The 20,350-nt window shown below is 26.4% G+C and overlaps 1 protein-coding gene across 1 annotated transcript; it reads left to right on the top strand.

Annotated features, from left to right (window-relative positions):
- Window positions 1–16,687: 16,687 nt before the first annotated feature.
- Window positions 16,688–17,643, top strand: LOC110656466 (wound-induced protein 1). The gene has a single exon (XM_021813289.2). It carries the CDS (start codon window positions 16,984–16,986, stop codon window positions 17,371–17,373), a length of 390 nt encoding a protein of 129 aa, XP_021668981.2. The 5' UTR covers window positions 16,688–16,983; the 3' UTR covers window positions 17,374–17,643.
- Window positions 17,644–20,350: the final 2,707 nt, after the last annotated feature.

Here is a 20,350-nt window from a genome sequence, read left to right as displayed (position 1 = left end):
TGCTCCAAATTGCCTTTTTACTGTTATGATGTGATTTTGTATGAAATTTATGATGATGTTACATTCCATTCCTTATGATGCATTAGCTTTAGATAGCTATAGAAATTATGGTTAAAATTAGTATTTTACTCTCTGAGTCTAACACTCATTCCTGTTCACCTATTTTTTCATGCTACAGGAGGAGTTCTTTTACAGAGCAACCTGCTTTATTCCTTGCAGGTTTAACGTCGATTATTTAATTGTTTTATTACTTTTCTAAATTTGAAATCTAGAATTCCGCATGTGTTAGTAGTAGTATGGACCTTGTTAGAAATCGTATTAATTTAAATTCTTGAAATTAATAAATGAAGATTTGTATGATACTTAAACAATTTGTAAATGATGTAATTGGGTTGAGTTGGGCTCCCCTAATTTGAGTTTCTGATAATTATTGGGTTAAGTTGGTCCGAAATAAAATTATAATATTTTAATTTAAATTATTTTTATATGCATGTTGAGCCTAAATTATAGGCATGGTCATAGGTTTAGGAACAGTAGAGCTTATTACGGGCCTTGAGAGTTTTATACCGGCTCAAGTCCTAGTGCTGGTCCGGCCCATAGGTTGGATCGTGACATGTTATAAAAAAAAATTGAATAAAATTAAAATAATCATGTAATCATGTAGAGATTTAATGTGAATTAAAAATATTCATTCAAAACCTCAATGTCACCAAATAAATGTATAGAAACTCAATAGTATAAAATTTAAAAATTTAGAGGCCAAAAAGAGGCACTTTTGTCTTAAATATTTTACATAACTAGAATTTGTCTAATCTAAAGAATATTTACAAAACAAAGTGGACATACAACTAAATATTATGTGATCCAACAAAAAGGTTCAATGACCTCAACCTCGGCTTCTTATCTATAAATAATAATTATAAAAAGATCATTATGGGTGAATAACTTAATGGGATAGCATTCTGTTTAGATCCCTTCGGTTTATAATGTTTGGGCTACTATATTATGTGTTTCTACTAACAACTTTAACTTTTGTTATGGTTATAAGTACTTAATTCTATGATTGATATTAAAACTGAGATCATAAGTTGACTAACAAGCTTTTCAGCACAGTGGTAACTCTTTGATACTACGATCATCTTTTAAATAATATATAACATTAAGTTAATAATTAATTGATAAATATATTAAATTCATATAAATATTTTATTTCTCTGTGGAGAAATTTTTGGATCACTCTTTCAATTAATATAACTTAATTTCTTAATCAATCAACGCATTTTTCTAGTTTTAATTATTATTTCACAACATTAAATATGTTAAATCAAAGCCCATTTGATATCTATAAGCAATTTAATGGTTAAATACTTATTTCACAATATGAAAATTAAATAAAAATTTTAATTTTTTCTTACTCTATATGTTTGTTAAGATATGCATGATTACATCAAATCTTTTTTATTCAATGAAAGCCCAATTTAGACTTTCTATTTTTCATCAGAAATGTGAATTATATAGGATGATAGATGGAAGGATTCAAATTTAAAATTCTCTCTCTCTCTACTTTAAAAGTGAAAATGTTTAATTATCTTGAATCAGCTGATTAAATCAAATATTTAATATAATGAATTAAAAAAATTATTTTAGATTTACATTCATATGATATGAAAACCATTAAAATTATGAAAAGTGATTTTAACATTAATGTGAGTAAAAGCACAGAAAGTTAATAATAATAATAATTTAGAAAAGAAATGCAGCATCCATTCCACGGACTAGTAGCCCCCAGTTTGTATTTTTCAACCTTAATTGTGCCCTTAACATGTCATAAATAGAGTAAGGACATGGGACAAATGAAGAAGAAGAACTAGCCGTCCGATTTTGATCAACGGTCAAAAGAAGCAACTATTGGCAATTTGGTATGTCCAGTCTGGCAACCCAAACTGTATCCTATAAAAAAAAAAAAAAAAAATTGATGTATTGTAAAAGGACAAAAATAAACTCAATTTTCAGGCTGTAGCGCATGGACCCCTCTTTTAGTTTTTGGAATTGCGCTACGCGCGTGCATATATATATATATAATTAAATTAATAATAAAATTTTAATATATCATAATATTTTATTAAATATTATTTTAATTTAAAATTATTAAACCGCTCGATGATAGTAATGACAACTAAGTAGGGGCAGCATCATCAACAGGATGATAAAGTGATAATATTGACAGTGATGACGAATATGATGGTAGTAAAGATTGTAGTAATAATAATAAATGTGTAATAAAATAAGTAATTAAAATTATATTTATTTTTATAAATAATAATAATAAATAATATAATTTAAATTATTATTTTATTTTATTTAAATAATAATAATAATTAATATAATTTAAAGTGAGTTGAGCCTGATCAAACCATCACTAATTTAAAGTTCAAAAAGGAGAAATCACGGGTTTGGGTTTCGGTTTCCAAATAATTCAAAATCATAGGCTGATCAACAATTCTATAACTAAATTTTGACTAGATCTTACGTAAAAGTGAGATTTTTCATTTTATTAATTAATTGTTGGACAGCAATCTAACAACAACGATAATAATAATAATAATTTTAAATACATTAAATTGTTATGGAGAAATATGCAGGAGAACTGAATATAATTTTAATATTTACAAGCTCTAATTATATCAAAAGATAGTCACTTAAATTTTCTTATTTGTCTACACTTCAATTTTGAAATTATCTTCTTCAAATTGTCTTATAAATCTTTTATTATTTTTTTTTAAAAAAAAGCTAATAAAAGTAGAATAAAGGAAGTCTCCATCAAACTTTGGTTTTTTCGTTGAAAGTCTTCTTCAAACTTGCCGTGTGTTGTGTGGCCGACTTTAATTAATTTTGATTAAAATTAAATTCAAACTTCACAGAATTGAAGAAGACTCTAATAAAATATTAGATTAGAATTTAGTTGTTCACAACCTTTAGCTTACTTAGGTGTCATTGTGGACTGTGGACCCTTTGGTGCCATATCCATGGAAGTTAGAAAATGAGACTACGAGAAAAAGGAAAAAGGGACTGAAAATCCTTTCATATCTTTTCTTTTTTAATAGTTTGAAAGAAAATAAAGTTTTAAAAAAATAAATATATACACATATGTTATCATAAAATAACTTTATTTTATTTTTTTTTATTTTTTTTCTAAATAAATAATAAATATTTATTAATAAATTTTAATTCAGTAATGCTGAAGTTATCTTCTGAGTTTTGAGATATAAATTTAAATTCTAATCCAAACCCAACTATATAAAAAAAAAATCCTTTTGCTTTTAAGCCAACAAAATTCATTTTTGTTGTTATAACGCTACATTAGGCTTGCAAAGTTGGGAAATTAACTTATTTCTTAAACTTCCTTCTCTTTCTCTTTCTTATCTGAATTCAGTCTATCATAAATTTAAGACATAATATATATTATATATATTTATTAAATATATAAATCTCACATTTTATATTTTAAATTCATGATAAATCGTGATTCAATAAAAAATTTTCATATATAATATAAATTATCATTTTTTTACAAATTAAGTAATGGTATTATGTAACATAATTAATAATCTTACTATTTAGATTGGCAATCTCCTAACTCAACCATAAACAATCTGTTTTTTATTAAATTAAGAGAGCTCATTTTTTGAAGCACAATTTTAAACGCCAATTTCAAGAAAACTTAATATGATTAAAAATATTTTTTTATAATTTATTAACATCATTATTGAAATAATACTGAAAAGAAATATTATTTTAAAAGTATTTATTGAAATTTTTTTAAAATTTAAATTTAATTTTAATTTAAGATATTTTAGTTATAAAATAATAAAATAAATTTTAAAATTATTTTTTTTTTACAATTGAAAAAAAAAAAAAAAAAACTCCTTTACAAACAAGTGGATAGCGTAAATTGAAAACTTCTGCATTTTAGTTTTTCTTTCTTCGTAGCGATATTTCTTAAAGGTTACTTCTTTTATTTTCTTTTCAAAATCTATGCCATGTAATGTTTAATTTTATGTTCCTTGTTTTTAATTTATTTTATATATTTATATAGATCGTGTAATCATGTTTAATTTGAGGGGATACACAACTCTGCACATGTTCAGTTTTTTGTCTCTCGTATTTTTATTATTTTTTGTTATTTTCTGAATCTGTAAAAAATTTGTAAAAATTATATTCATATTTTACACGAAATTCTATTAATTTTAGGCTCAAGAATCATTAAAAAAACTTTAATATTTTGTAAGTTATGGCTGTTTAAAGTTAGGGTTCCTGTAAAATTCGATCTGCAGGATACCCGATTTATGAAGCCCATATCTTTCTTGTTTCTTAATATTTTTATGTAAATCTGGTATCTAAAATTAAGTTTGGAATCTTGTGAATCTTTTCTAATTAGTTTCGCATTCATATCTGTTATGGTTGATGAGTTATGAATTTTACAAAAAAAAGCAGCGCGATTCTGTCATCAGGAAAATTTACGATTTTTGTAGATTATTTGGCTAGGGTTTTGTTTAATCTATGAATTTTATGATGTTGTATGATGTTTTGGCTTTTTTCTGTAATTTTTTCATGATTTTTAGGCTTATCTAACTATTTTTCAAAAATCAAATTTCTTGCTACTGTCAATCTGCCAGAATTTAGAAATTGTATGTTTATGCATGTTTTTATATTTTCGTGGGTTCCAATTGATATTTGATCTATTTTTCTGTGGTTTTTTAATTCAAGAAGTGTCATGAAGTGTTGGGAATATGTTAGAAGATGTGGACCCTTGGATAGTTGTAACTAATTAGGAATCTTAACCCTTTAGGAGAATAGAGTTAGAATCCAAATAAAATTGTTATTAATATTTTCTTATTTTCTTTATTTATTTTATTTTCTTTAGTTTTTTTTATTTTTTATTACAAACAAAATTGGTAAGTAGCCCTAAGGTAAGTACCAAAGAGGGCATTTGCGTGGAGCTTATATAGAGCTAAACGGGAGTAAGTCGGTATATCATTGCCATACCAGAAGAAAAGACCATTTTTTAAGGGTAGCTTGCCCCAATGGCAACTACAATTACTAACAAGTAAGTAATCCTAAATTCCTAGAATAACCATTGGCATGAAATTGTAGTAATAATAAGATTTTTCTTTGGTAAATTGAAATTAACTTTGTTTTTAATTTAACTGATTTTTGCATGTAATTAATTTAAATAAATGCTTTGTAAATAAAAATTAATCTTGTTTGTAAATTAAACTAACCTTGGCATGTAAAATAAATTTAATTTAATACTTGGTAATTGTAAAATAAATTTGCACGTTAGAAATCTTTATTAAGTTGTAATTATTTGGGCCTTATGTGATATTAGAATAAATTACACATGTGCATAATTAATTTAGTTTAATTATCCTTAGGATAATTTCGTGAAAAATTAATTAATTAGGCTAATAGAAACATAGGGTTATTTGAAATTGAATTTGTTTGTAAATTAAATTATCAATAATAAATTAATTTTAGTCATCTAGTAAATATCATTTAAATAATTAGCAACCCTATAGATAGGAATTACTTGTGCATGAAAATTATTTGTAAACAATAACCATTTTGTGAATTACTTGCGTATGTAGGATTAAAATTGCATTTTTGAGGATGAAGTTTAATAAAAGAATAATAAACAAGACTTTTAGAAACATTAGTAGAGGACTGACACTCGAATTAACGAGGTTAGATCAGGCGTAAGGGGTGCTTAATACCTTCCCCTTACATACCCACTATCCCGAACCTAGATATTGGGCTATGGTAATGACGGTTGTGGAACACTGAATATGTTCCGATTATTACCCGTCCTATCTATCTATGCCTTCGTGGCATAAATCTTTAATACCATGATAGTGTTATGAAAAAAGAGTACTTACCAGTGGTTTGATTCTATTAGGATTGTATGAAGTGCATGTATAGGAAATGTTGTTTAAGGAGGTGGTACTTAAGTGAGATCATTGTGACACCACCATCTTTCCTGGGCATTACCTAATGTATTTTATATAATTCTAGTGGATGATATTTCGCCTCACGCCCCCCTCCTACAGTGAGTGCTCCAAATTTTCTTTTTACTGTTATGATATGATTTGTATAAAATTTATGATGATGTTACATTCCATTCCTTAGGATGCATTAGTTTTAGATAGCTATAGAAATTATCGTTAAAATTAGTATTTTACTCTCTGAGTCGAACGTTCATTCTTGTTCATCTATTTTTCCATGCTACAGGAGGTTCTTTTCTGAGACAAACCCGCTTTCTTCCTTGCAGGTTTAACGTCGATTATTTAATTGTTTTATTACTTTTCTAAATTTGAAATCTAGAACTCCGCATGTGTTAGTAGCAGTATGGACCTTGTTAGAAATCGTGTTAATTTAAATTCTTAAAACTAATAAATAAAGATTTATATGATACTTAAATAATTTGTAAATAATGTAACTGGGTTGAGCTGAGCTCTCCTAGTTTGAGTTTTTTATAATTATTGAGTTATGTTGGCCCGAAATAAAATTATAATATTTTAATTTAAATTATTTTTATATGCATGTTGGCCATAAATTATAGGCATGGTCATAGGTTTAAGAATAATAGAGCTTACTACGCCTTGGGAGCTTTATGCTTGTGTTCTAGTCTTGATCCAGCCCATAGGTTGGATCGTGACATATTATAAAAAGAATTGAATAAAATTAAAATAATCATGTAATCATGTAGAGATTTAATGTGAATTAACAATATTCATTCAAAAGCTCAATGTCACCAAATAAATGTATAGGTATAAAATTTAAAAATTTAGAGGCCAAAAAGAGGCACTTTTGTCTTAAATATTTTACATAACTACAATTTGTCTAATCTAAAGAATATTTGCAAAACAAAGTGAACATGCAACTAAATATTATGTGATCCAACAAAAAGGTTCAATGACATCAACCTCGGCTTCTTACCTATAAATAATAATTATAAAAACATCATTATGGGTGAATAACTTAATGGGATAGCATTTTGTTTAGATTCTTTCAGTTTATAATTTTTAGGTCGCTATACTATGTGTTTATACTAACAACTTTAACTTTTGGTATTGTGATAAGTACTTAATTCTATAATTGATATTAAAATTGAGATCATAAGTTGACTAACAAGCTTTTCAGCACAGTGGTAACTCTTTTATGCTACTATCATCTTTTAAATAATATATAACATTAAGTTAATAATTAATTGATAAATATATTAAATTCATATAAATGTTTTATTTCTCTGTGGAGAAATTTTTAGATCACTCTTTCAATTAATATAACTTAATTTCTTAATCAATCAACGCATTTTCCTAGTTTTAACTATTATTTCACAACTCTAAATATGTTAAATCAAAGCCCATTTGATATCTATAAGCAATTTAATGGTTAAATAAATTTTTATTTTTTCTTACTCTATATGTTTGTTAAGATATGCATGATTACATCAAATCTTTTTTTATTTTTCATCAGAAATGTGAATTATATAGGATGATAGATGGAAAGATTCAAATTTAAAATTCTCTCTATATATTTTAAAAGTGAAGATGTTTAATTATCTTGAATCAGCTGATTAAATCAAATATTTAATATAATGCATTAAAAAAATTATTTTAGATTTACATTCATATGATGTGAAAACCATTAAAATTATGAAAAGTGATTTTAACATTAATGTGAGTAAAAGCACAGAAAGTTAATAATAATAATAATTTAGAAAAGAAATGCGGCATCCATTCCACGGACTAGTGGCCCCCAGTTTGTATTTTTCAACCTTAATTGTGCCCTTAACATGATGTCATAAATAGAGTAAGGACATGGGACAAATGAAGCAGAAAAAGTAGCCGTCCGATTTTGATCAACGGTCAAAAGAAGCAACTAGTGGCAATTTGGTATGTCCAGTCTGGCAACCCAACCTGTATCCTATAAAAAAAAAAAATATGATGTATTGTATATTGGAATTGCGCTACGCGCGTGCATATATATATATATAATTAAATTAATAATAAAATTTTAATATATCATAATATTTTATTAAATATTATTTTAATTTAAAATTAGTAAACCACTCGATGATAGTAATGATAACCTAATAGCGGCAGCAACATCAACAGGATGATAAAGTGATAATGTTGACAGTGATGAAGAACATGATGGCAGTAAGATTGTAGTAATGATAATAAATGTGTAATAAAATAAGTAATTATAATTATATTTATTTTTATAAAAAATAATAATAATTAATATTATTTAAATTATTATTTTATTATATTAAATTTTTTATATTATTAAATAAATTAATTAAATATAAAATATAATCACAATTATTTTATATTTTTAATTATGTCATATTAAATATGACTTTAATTTAATAGCTACATAAAATTTATTGGAATGATTTTAGTTTTATTATTTTTTATTCGATTTTGATTTCGATTAAAAGTCAATTTTGATTTTTATTCAAATCTAATTTTAATAATTTAATTAGTAAAAAATATTTTAAAATTTTTTTAAATCGAGTTGAGCCTGATCAAACCATCACTAATTTAAAGTTCAAAAAGGAGAAATCACAGAGTTCCGATTTCCAAATAATTCAAAATCATAGGCTGATCAACAATTCTATAACTAAATTTTGACTAGATGTTACGTAAAAGTGAGATTTTTCATTTTATTAATAAATTGTTGGAGAGCAATCTAACAATAATAATAATAATAATAATTTTAAATACATTAAATTGTTATGGAGAACTGAATATAATTTTAATATTTATAAGCTCTAATTATATCAAAAGATAGTCACTTAAATTTTCTTATTTGTCTACACTTCAATTTTGAAATTATCCTCTTCAAATTGTCTTATAAATCTTTTATTATTTTTTTTTTAAAAAAAGCTAATAAAAGTACAATAAAGGAAGTCTCCTTCAAACTTTGCTTTTTCGTTGAAAGTCTTCTTCAAACTTGCCGTGTGTTGTGTGGCCGACTTTAATTAATTTTGATTAAAATTAAATTCAAACTTCACAGAATTGAAGAAGACTCTAATAAAATATTAGATTAGAATTTAGTTGTTCACAACCTTTAGCTTACTTAGGTGTCATTGTGGACTGTGGACCCTTTGGTGCCATATCCATGGAAGTTAGAAAATGAGACTACGAGAAAAAGGAAAAAGGGACTGAAAATCCTTTCATATCTTTTCTTTTTTAATAGTTTGAAAGAAAATAAAGTTTTAAAAAAATAAATATATACACATATGTTATCATAAAATAACTTTATTTTATTTTTTTTTATTTTTTTTCTAAATAAATAATAAATATTTATTAATAAATTTTAATTCAGTAATGCTGAAGTTATCTTCTGAGTTTTGAGATATAAATTTAAATTCTAATCCAAACCCAACTATATAAAAAAAAAATCCTTTTGCTTTTAAGCCAACAAAATTCATTTTTGTTGTTATAACGCTACATTAGGCTTGCAAAGTTGGGAAATTAACTTATTTCTTAAACTTCCTTCTCTTTCTCTTTCTTATCTGAATTCAGTCTATCATAAATTTAAGACATAATATATATTATATATATTTATTAAATATATAAATCTCACATTTTATATTTTAAATTCATGATAAATCGTGATTCAATAAAAAATTTTCATATATAATATAAATTATCATTTTTTTACAAATTAAGTAATGGTATTATGTAACATAATTAATAATCTTACTATTTAGATTGGCAATCTCCTAACTCAACCATAAACAATCTGTTTTTTATTAAATTAAGAGAGCTCATTTTTTGAAGCACAATTTTAAACGCCAATTTCAAGAAAACTTAATATGATTAAAAATATTTTTTTATAATTTATTAACATCATTATTGAAATAATACTGAAAAGAAATATTATTTTAAAAGTATTTATTGAAATTTTTTTAAAATTTAAATTTAATTTTAATTTAAGATATTTTAGTTATAAAATAATAAAATAAATTTTAAAATTATTTTTTTTTTACAATTGAAAAAAAAAAAAAAAAAACTCCTTTACAAACAAGTGGATAGCGTAAATTGAAAACTTCTGCATTTTAGTTTTTCTTTCTTCGTAGCGATATTTCTTAAAGGTTACTTCTTTTATTTTCTTTTCAAAATCTATGCCATGTAATGTTTAATTTTATGTTCCTTGTTTTTAATTTATTTTATATATTTATATATATCGTGTAATCATGTTTAATTTGAGGATACACAACTCTGCACATGTTCAGTTTTTTGTCTCTCGTATTTTTATTATTTTTTGTTATTTTCTGAATCTGTAAAAAATTTGTAAAAATTATATTCATATTTTACACGAAATTCTATTAATTTTAGGCTCAAGAATCATTAAAAAAACTTTAATATTTTGTAAGTTATGGCTGTTTAAAGTTAGGGTTCCTGTAAAATTCGATCTGCAGGATACCCGATTTATGAAGCCCATATCTTTCTTGTTTCTTAATATTTTTATGTAAATCTGGTATCTAAAATTAAGTTTGGAATCTTGTGAATCTTTTCTAATTAGTTTCGCATTCATATCTGTTATGGTTGATGAGTTATGAATTTTACAAAAAAAAGCAGCGCGATTCTGTCATCAGGAAAATTTACGATTTTTGTAGATTATTTGGCTAGGGTTTTGTTTAATCTATGAATTTTATGATGTTGTATGATGTTTTGGCTTTTTTCTGTAATTTTTTCATGATTTTTAGGCTTATCTAACTATTTTTCAAAAATCAAATTTCTTGCTACTGTCAATCTGCCAGAATTTAGAAATTGTATGTTTATGCATGTTTTTATATTTTCGTGGGTTCCAATTGATATTTGATCTATTTTTCTGTGGTTTTTTAATTCAAGAAGTGTCATGAAGTGTTGGGAATATGTTAGAAGATGTGGACCCTTGGATAGTTGTAACTAATTAGGAATCTTAACCCTTTAGGAGAATAGAGTTAGAATCCAAATAAAATTGTTATTAATATTTTCTTATTTTCTTTATTTATTTTATTTTCTTTAGTTTTTTTTATTTTTTTTTACAAACAAAAATTGGTAAGTAGCCCTAAGGTAAGTACCAAAGAGGGCATTTGCGTGGAGCTTATATAGAGCTAAGTGGGAGTAAGTCAGGGATATCATTGCCATACCAGAAGAAAAGACCATTTTTTAAGGGTAGCTTGCCCCAATGGCAACTACAATTACTAACAAGTAAGTAATCCTAAATTCCTAGAATAACCATTGGCATGAAATTGTAGTAATAATAAGATTTTTCTTTGGTAAATTGAAATTAACTTTGTTTTTAATTTAACTGATTTTTGCATGTAATTAATTTAAATAAATGCTTTGTAAATAAAAATTAATCTTGTTTGTAAATTAAACTAACCTTGGCATGTAAAATAAATTTAATTTAATACTTGGTAATTGTAAAATAAATTTGCACGTTAGAAATCTTTATTAAGTTGTAATTATTTGGGCCTTATGTGATATTAGAATAAATTACACATGTGCATAATTAATTTAGTTTAATTATCCTTAGGATAATTTCGTGAAAAATTAATTAATTAGGCTAATAGAAACATAGGGTTATTTGAAATTGAATTTGTTTGTAAATTAAATTATCAATAATAAATTAATTTTAGTCATCTAGTAAATATCATTTAAATAATTAGCAACCCTATAGATAGGAATTACTTGTGCATGAAAATTATTTGTAAACAATAACCATTTTGTGAATTACTTGCGTATGTAGGATTAAAATTGCATTTTTGAGGATGAAGTTTAATAAAAGAATAATAAACAAGACTTTTAGAAACATTAGTAGAGGACTGACACTCGAATTAACGAGGTTAGATCAGGCGTAAGGGGTGCTTAATACCTTCCCTTACATACCCACTATCCCGAACCTAGATATTGGGCTATGGTAATGACGGTTGTGGAACACTGAATATGTTCCGATTATTACCCGTCCTATCTATCTATGCCTTCGTGGCATAAATCTTTAATACCATGATAGTGTTATGAAAAAAGAGTACTTACCAGTGGTTTGATTCTATTAGGATTGTATGAAGTGCATGTATAGGAAATGTTGTTTAAGGAGGTGGTACTTAAGTGAGATCATTGTGACACCACCATCTTTCCTGGGCATTACCTAATGTATTTTATATAATTCTAGTGGATGATATTTCGCCTCACGCCCCCCTCCTACAGTGAGTGCTCCAAATTTTCTTTTTACTGTTATGATATGATTTGTATAAAATTTATGATGATGTTACATTCCATTCCTTAGGATGCATTAGTTTTAGATAGCTATAGAAATTATCGTTAAAATTAGTATTTTACTCTCTGAGTCGAACGTTCATTCTTGTTCATCTATTTTTCCATGCTACAGGAGGGGTTCTTTTACAGACAACCTGCTTTCTTCCTTGCAGGTTTAACGTCGATTATTTAATTGTTTTATTACTTTTCTAAATTTGAAATCTAGAACTCCGCATGTGTTAGTAGCAGTATGGACCTTGTTAGAAATCGTGTTAATTTAAATTCTTAAAACTAATAAATAAAGATTTATATGATACTTAAATAATTTGTAAATAATGTAACTGGGTTGAGCTGAGCTCTCCTAGTTTGAGTTTTTTATAATTATTGAGTTATGTTGGCCCGAAATAAAATTATAATATTTTAATTTAAATTATTTTTATATGCATGTTGGCCATAAATTATAGGCATGGTCATAGGTTTAAGAATAATAGAGCTTACTACGGGCCTTGGGAGCTTTATGCTGGCCCAGGTTCTAGTGCTGATCCAGCCCATAGGTTGGATCGTGACATATTATAAAAAGAATTGAATAAAATTAAAATAATCATGTAATCATGTAGAGATTTAATGTGAATTAACAATATTCATTCAAAAGCTCAATGTCACCAAATAAATGTATAGGTATAAAATTTAAAAATTTAGAGGCCAAAAAGAGGCACTTTTGTCTTAAATATTTTACATAACTACAATTTGTCTAATCTAAAGAATATTTGCAAAACAAAGTGAACATGCAACTAAATATTATGTGATCCAACAAAAAGGTTCAATGACATCAACCTCGGCTTCTTACCTATAAATAATAATTATAAAAACATCATTATGGGTGAATAACTTAATGGGATAGCATTTTGTTTAGATTCTTTCAGTTTATAATTTTTAGGCTGCTATACTATGTGTTTCTACTAACAACTTTAACTTTTGGTATTGTGATAAGTACTTAATTCTATAATTGATATTAAAATTGAGATCATAAGTTGACTAACAAGCTTTTCAGCACAGTGGTAACTCTTTTATGCTACTATCATCTTTTAAATAATATATAACATTAAGTTAATAATTAATTGATAAATATATTAAATTCATATAAATGTTTTATTTCTCTGTGGAGAAATTTTTAGATCACTCTTTCAATTAATATAACTTAATTTCTTAATCAATCAACGCATTTTCCTAGTTTTAACTATTATTTCACAACTCTAAATATGTTAAATCAAAGCCCATTTGATATCTATAAGCAATTTAATGGTTAAATAAATTTTTATTTTTTCTTACTCTATATGTTTGTTAAGATATGCATGATTACATCAAATCTTTTTTTATTTTTCATCAGAAATGTGAATTATATAGGATGATAGATGGAAAGATTCAAATTTAAAATTCTCTCTATATATTTTAAAAGTGAAGATGTTTAATTATCTTGAATCAGCTGATTAAATCAAATATTTAATATAATGCATTAAAAAAATTATTTTAGATTTACATTCATATGATGTGAAAACCATTAAAATTATGAAAAGTGATTTTAACATTAATGTGAGTAAAAGCACAGAAAGTTAATAATAATAATAATTTAGAAAAGAAATGCGGCATCCATTCCACGGACTAGTGGCCCCCAGTTTGTATTTTTCAACCTTAATTGTGCCCTTAACATGATGTCATAAATAGAGTAAGGACATGGGACAAATGAAGCAGAAAAAGTAGCCGTCCGATTTTGATCAACGGTCAAAAGAAGCAACTAGTGGCAATTTGGTATGTCCAGTCTGGCAACCCAACCTGTATCCTATAAAAAAAAAAAATATGATGTATTGTATATTGGAATTGCGCTACGCGCGTGCATATATATATATATAATTAAATTAATAATAAAATTTTAATATATCATAATATTTTATTAAATATTATTTTAATTTAAAATTAGTAAACCACTCGATGATAGTAATGATAACCTAATAGCGGCAGCAACATCAACAGGATGATAAAGTGATAATGTTGACAGTGATGAAGAACATGATGGCAGTAAGATTGTAGTAATGATAATAAATGTGTAATAAAATAAGTAATTATAATTATATTTATTTTTATAAAAAATAATAATAATTAATATTATTTAAATTATTATTTTATTATATTAAATTTTTTATATTATTAAATAAATTAATTAAATATAAAATATAATCACAATTATTTTATATTTTTAATTATGTCATATTAAATATGACTTTAATTTAATAGCTACATAAAATTTATTGGAATGATTTTAGTTTTATTATTTTTTATTCGATTTTGATTTCGATTAAAAGTCAATTTTGATTTTTATTCAAATCTAATTTTAATAATTTAATTAGTAAAAAATATTTTAAAATTTTTTTAAATCGAGTTGAGCCTGATCAAACCATCACTAATTTAAAGTTCAAAAAGGAGAAATCACAGAGTTCCGATTTCCAAATAATTCAAAATCATAGGCTGATCAACAATTCTATAACTAAATTTTGACTAGATGTTACGTAAAAGTGAGATTTTTCATTTTATTAATAAATTGTTGGAGAGCAATCTAACAATAATAATAATAATAATAATTTTAAATACATTAAATTGTTATGGAGAACTGAATATAATTTTAATATTTATAAGCTCTAATTATATCAAAAGATAGTCACTTAAATTTTCTTATTTGTCTACACTTCAATTTTGAAATTATCCTCTTCAAATTGTCTTATAAATCTTTTATTATTTTTTTTTTAAAAAAAGCTAATAAAAGTACAATAAAGGAAGTCTCCTTCAAACTTTGCTTTTTCGTTGAAAGTCTTCTTCAAACTTGCCGTGTGTTGTGTGGCCGACTTTAATTAATTTTGATTAAAATTAAATTCAAACTTCACAGAATTGAAGAAGACTCTAATAAAATATTAGATTAGAATTTAGTTGTTCACAACCTTTAGCTTACTTAGGTGTGTCATTGTGGACTGTGGACCCTTTGGTGCCATATCCATGGAAGTTAGAAAATGAGACTACGAGAAAAAGGAAAAAGGGACTGAAAATCCTTTCATATTTTTTCTTTTTTTAATTTTTTAATAGTTTGAAAGAAAAGAAAATTTAAAAAAAATGAATATATACATATTTGTTATCATAAAATAACTTTATTTTATTTTTTTTATTTTTCTTCTAAATAAATAATAAATATTTATTAATAAATTTTAATTCAGTAATGCTATAGTGATATTATAAGTTTTAAGATATAAATTTAAATTCTAATCCAAACCCAACTATATAAAAAAAAAAAAAAATCCTTTGCTTTTAAGCAAACAAAATTCATTTTTGTTGCTACTAAGCTACATTAGGCTTGCAAAGTTGGGAAATTAACTTATTTCTTAAACTTCCTTCTCTTTTTTTTTTTCTTGAAATTTTTTCCTTAATTAAAATTTATTTATAATATTTATTTTTTTTAACAATTAGAAACTTTTTAAAATATTATTATAATTTTCCTTTCACAAGTCATAACTAACTTTTTAACATCATTTTATATAAGTATGTTTTAATTTTATATAATGAATTTTTCTTTTTTAAATTTAATCTATCATAAATTTAATATATAATATGTATTATATATATTTATTAAATATATGAATCTCATATTTTATATCTTGAGTTTATGATAAATTAAATTTAAATAAAAATTTTCTATATATAATATAAATTATCAGTTTTTTTACAAATTAAGTAATGGTATTATGTACAATAATTAATAATCTTACTATTTAGATTAGCAATCTCCTAACTCAACCATAAACAATCTGTTTTTTATTAAATTAAGAGAGCTCATTTTTTGAAGCACAATTTTAAACGCCAATTTTAAGAATACTTAATATGATTAAAAATATTTTTTTATAATTTGTTAACATCGTTATTGAAATAATATTGAAAAGAAATATTATTTTAAAAGTATTTATTGAAATTTTTTTAAAATTTAAATTTAAGATATTTTAGTTATAAAATAATAAAATAAATTTTAAAATCATTTTTTTTTTACAATTGAAAAAAAAAAAAAAAAAAAACAACTCCTTTACAAACAAGTGGATAGCGTAAATTGAAAACTTCTGCATTTTCAATTGAGCAAGTCAAAAAAACAGGCTTGATTATTTCTCCACTGTTGCTTCCCTGCTCGTCTTCTTTTCTCGACACGTCTCATCCTTTATCCAATGAAACATCGGCACGTCCGTTTGATTACTTGAAATGACAGAAAGATCCATCAGCGACTCAACCTGGAAGCAGAGAATCAAAACCTACCTTTATCTCCACCTCTCTATATAATGTCCTCCGTCTCCATTTGAAACCTTCACCAGTTTCTTCTGGTTCCTTTTTCATAAACCATTTCTCTCTCTTTCTAGAACTCTCTGTTCTCTTTATCTCTTAGCTTCTGTGTTAAAGGGCCGACTCCGGGCTTATTCTCGAACTGGCTAACTCAGAGGAAATACTGGAAGAATCATCAAGAAAGAACCAAGAGGTGGTTCTTGCCCTCTATGAGGCCTTAAGATCTCGAGACGTGGACACTGTTGAAAAGATCCTCGCCTCCGACCTCGAGTGGTGGTTCCATGGCCCGCCGTCTCACCAGTTTATGATGCGCCTTCTCACTGGTACTGACACCGTATCATCAGGAAAAGTTGGAAAAAGCTCCACTGGTTTTGAGTTCAACCCGGAGGTCATCAGGGCCTTTGGATCGATCGTGATTGCTGAAGGCTGCGATTCTAGCCGCGCCATTTCTTGGGTTCACGCTTGGACCGTCACGGATGGGATAATTACCCAGGTGCGAGAGTACTTCAATACTTCTCTTACTGTTACTCGTCTTGGAAACCAAGATCAATCAGAGCCTTCTGATTATTCATCTCCGTCTTCATCGTCATCTTCATCGGCGGAGATAACTCCCGTGCATTGCCCGTTCGTTTGGGAGAGCAGTCTCTCCAATCGGGTCGGGAAGTCAGTGCCGGGTTTGGTGTTGGCAATTTAGCCAAAATTAGCCTTCTCTGTTCCTGATCAAGTGCAGTCGTTATTATTATATTATAGTATCGGAATAAAGAAAACGCTGCACGTGTCTCTCGTATCCGAACAGAGATGTGAGTCATTAAGGGCTTGTTTGTTTGGTTTGAAATCTGCTCCTTTTGTGTGTTTATGTGTGGAGCCATGATGGTGAGAGCTAGTGGTTCAATTGTTGAAGTGCCTATGTTTGTAATTTGGTGTCCATATTGCATAATAAAGTTGTGCTATTGTGCTTTTCTTACGTTTCCTCTTGGATATTTTGGCTTTAAAATTCATTGATTTTTTATATTTTTTTTTATAAATGTTTGGATGAATTATAAAACATTTTTCTTTAAAGAGTTATAATTTAATAATAAAATTCGAAATTGAATTAATATCCAAATAAAAAAAATTTTAATTTTTTAAATTTTGAATCCGAATTATCGATTCAGACTCTGAACCCGACCAGAGTCGATGCCCAGCCCTAATCTCAATGTAAAACAGGACCTTAAGAATTGATGCTGCAAACAATGCCTAATAAGAAGAACGAACGAGTCATCTTGAAATGATGGTTTTGTCCTCATCCTATCGTAGCAAAACAATTGTAGGCATTTAGGTTAAAATACTTTTCGATTAATTATTTTAAGCGTCTCAAATATTAAAAATATAAATTTTTAAAAAATATATATTTTTTATAAAATAAATAAATCGCGCATATTGTGGTTTGTAATCGCTTATTCAAACCGACTGATCAAAGCTCGAAATCATTAATCTGATTCAATCCTGAATTTGACTAGGCCAATTTCAATTCAGTCCACAAGCCGAACAGACCTGTGGGTAGGTCTAAACGGTTGGTGATCTGATACAGTCAGCAAAGACAATTAAAACAACGGAAACAGAAGAAGTAGGGTCCAGTGTTGGCATAAGCGTGCACCCTCATGACATTAAAAGATTGGAGCTGGAGATCACATGTAAAGTGTGAGTGAACAATTGAAATCCTGGGACGTGGGTGGGTGGGTGGCTACAATATCATACCCTTACAATAATTAGAAAAAATTATTAACAAACAAACAATGCGCAATTATTGATGAAACCCTTAAACTCCAATGGTTTTGAAATAGGAAGCGGTAATGCACACCAAATGATAAAAGATGGGATCGAGCTAAGCTTACCCCATTTGACCAAATCAGACAAAACCAACTTGGATTTGAACTATTCGAGATGAGTACTTCAATTCATAAACCTCACATGGATAGACACATAATTCAATGAACTTAGCTTAATAATATGACAATTAACTCTTAATTAAGCACTAGATTTTTTTAATTAATTGTTCAATTATCCATGCATGCATGCACAAGCACAAACAGCTACCCATATGTTTCTGATGTCAAAAATGTCTGTATATATCCTTTAAATTTAATTATCTATGACAAGCATCTCGTCTCGTCATCATAAAATGTTCCAAATCTTAAATTAATGTTTGATTTTTACCAAACATTAACAAAATATTTCCATATTTATGCTGTAATTATTTTGTTTTCCCTTAAAATTTAGCTTTAATTAAGCAATTCTCTCTCTTTCTTTTTAATATATTCTTTTGGCGGCTGTTTTTTTCAAGCAATAGGGAGAAATTTAAATTTTTTAATTAATAGAATAAAATTATACTCATCAGAAAGGTATATTCTTGTTTTTATAGAAATTTTAAATTATACATATATATATATATATATATATATATAGTGATCAAACTAAAGGCAAAATGCAAGAGAATTAATGAAGGTGATGGGGAATGCTGGCCAATACAAGAAAGTGTCTAAAGAACAATTAATTTAGTGTATATGATGCCAATATATACTAAAGAACATATATTGTTCTACATATAGTTTCTTGATATGTGACATGGAATAATATTCCACCATTATTTCTCCTTATCGATCAATAGTTCATGCAATTTAACAACACAAGCTCTCTCTATCTCTCTAATATATTTTAATTCAATATGATTATAAGAAGACCAAATATAAGTGGTTAACTTTAATATCAATACAATTGAAAGGGTTGAACCAGGAAAAGGCGGTGGAGACCACATATATACCAAATTAAATCACTCAATGTGCACAAAATGGACTTTGATTTGAGATGCTGGAGGATACCCTTTTTTTTCCTTTCCTATCTTTGTTAGAATCCACTCACTTTTTCTTTAAAAGTGGGAATTTATCTTGTGGGTATTTGGGATTTTAAGGAGCCATGTTGATCATTTGAGCTTCCTATTTCAACTTATTCTATCTACTGGCTTAAGGGTTTCTTTCATTTTGTCAAATCAATCTTATTATAAAGTTAATGTTCATGTCTAAAGCGACACCCATGATAATTCATTGATTGATGAATAATCTTGGTAACTGTAATTGTGGAAATAAGGAATAGATTAATAGATACCATCAAATAGTTTTTGTGCTAATCTTGTCATGTCATTTTCTTGCAATCTCTTCAACATTTCTAGTTGTTCTGTTATGAATTAAATGCCAATTTACAAGTAGTTTTCTTTCTTTCCTTTTTTATTTTTGCGTATCTTATACATATTTAATTAGCTGATATACTTAATTGCTAATCTTACCCTAATTACACGCAACATTAATTGGCTAACAGCAAAAAAGAATACTAATTATAGATATATATATATATATATAGGTTATCTTATGATGTTGATAATTAATGTATATTATATAAGATGAGAAGGGAAACTTAAACTTATCATGACTCATGATTAATCAATTAAGGTAGCTTAATTGATCACCAACTTAATTTTAAGATCAAATGGTGAGAGTGATTTACTTTTCAAGTAAAAAAAAAAAAAAAAAAAAAAAAAAAAAAAAAAAAGAGAAAAAAGACGAAGAAGAAGAAGAAGATTAGCTTTATTATGGGAAGATATGGATGGGAGGAAGTAGATATCATTAAGATTTGAATTT

Source organism: Hevea brasiliensis, chromosome 8 (genome assembly GCF_030052815.1).
Source record: "Hevea brasiliensis isolate MT/VB/25A 57/8 chromosome 8, ASM3005281v1, whole genome shotgun sequence".
In the NCBI taxonomy this organism is placed as follows: domain Eukaryota; kingdom Viridiplantae; phylum Streptophyta; class Magnoliopsida; order Malpighiales; family Euphorbiaceae; genus Hevea; species Hevea brasiliensis.
The sequence above is the reverse complement of the archived record's forward strand: the minus strand, read 5'-3'. Positions and strand labels throughout refer to the sequence as shown.

Excerpts from the sequence above, each read along its gene's own strand:
- LOC110656466 (XM_021813289.2), top strand. The coding sequence starts at position 16,984 with ATGATGCGCCTTCTCACTGGTACTGACACCGTATCATCAGGAAAAGTT.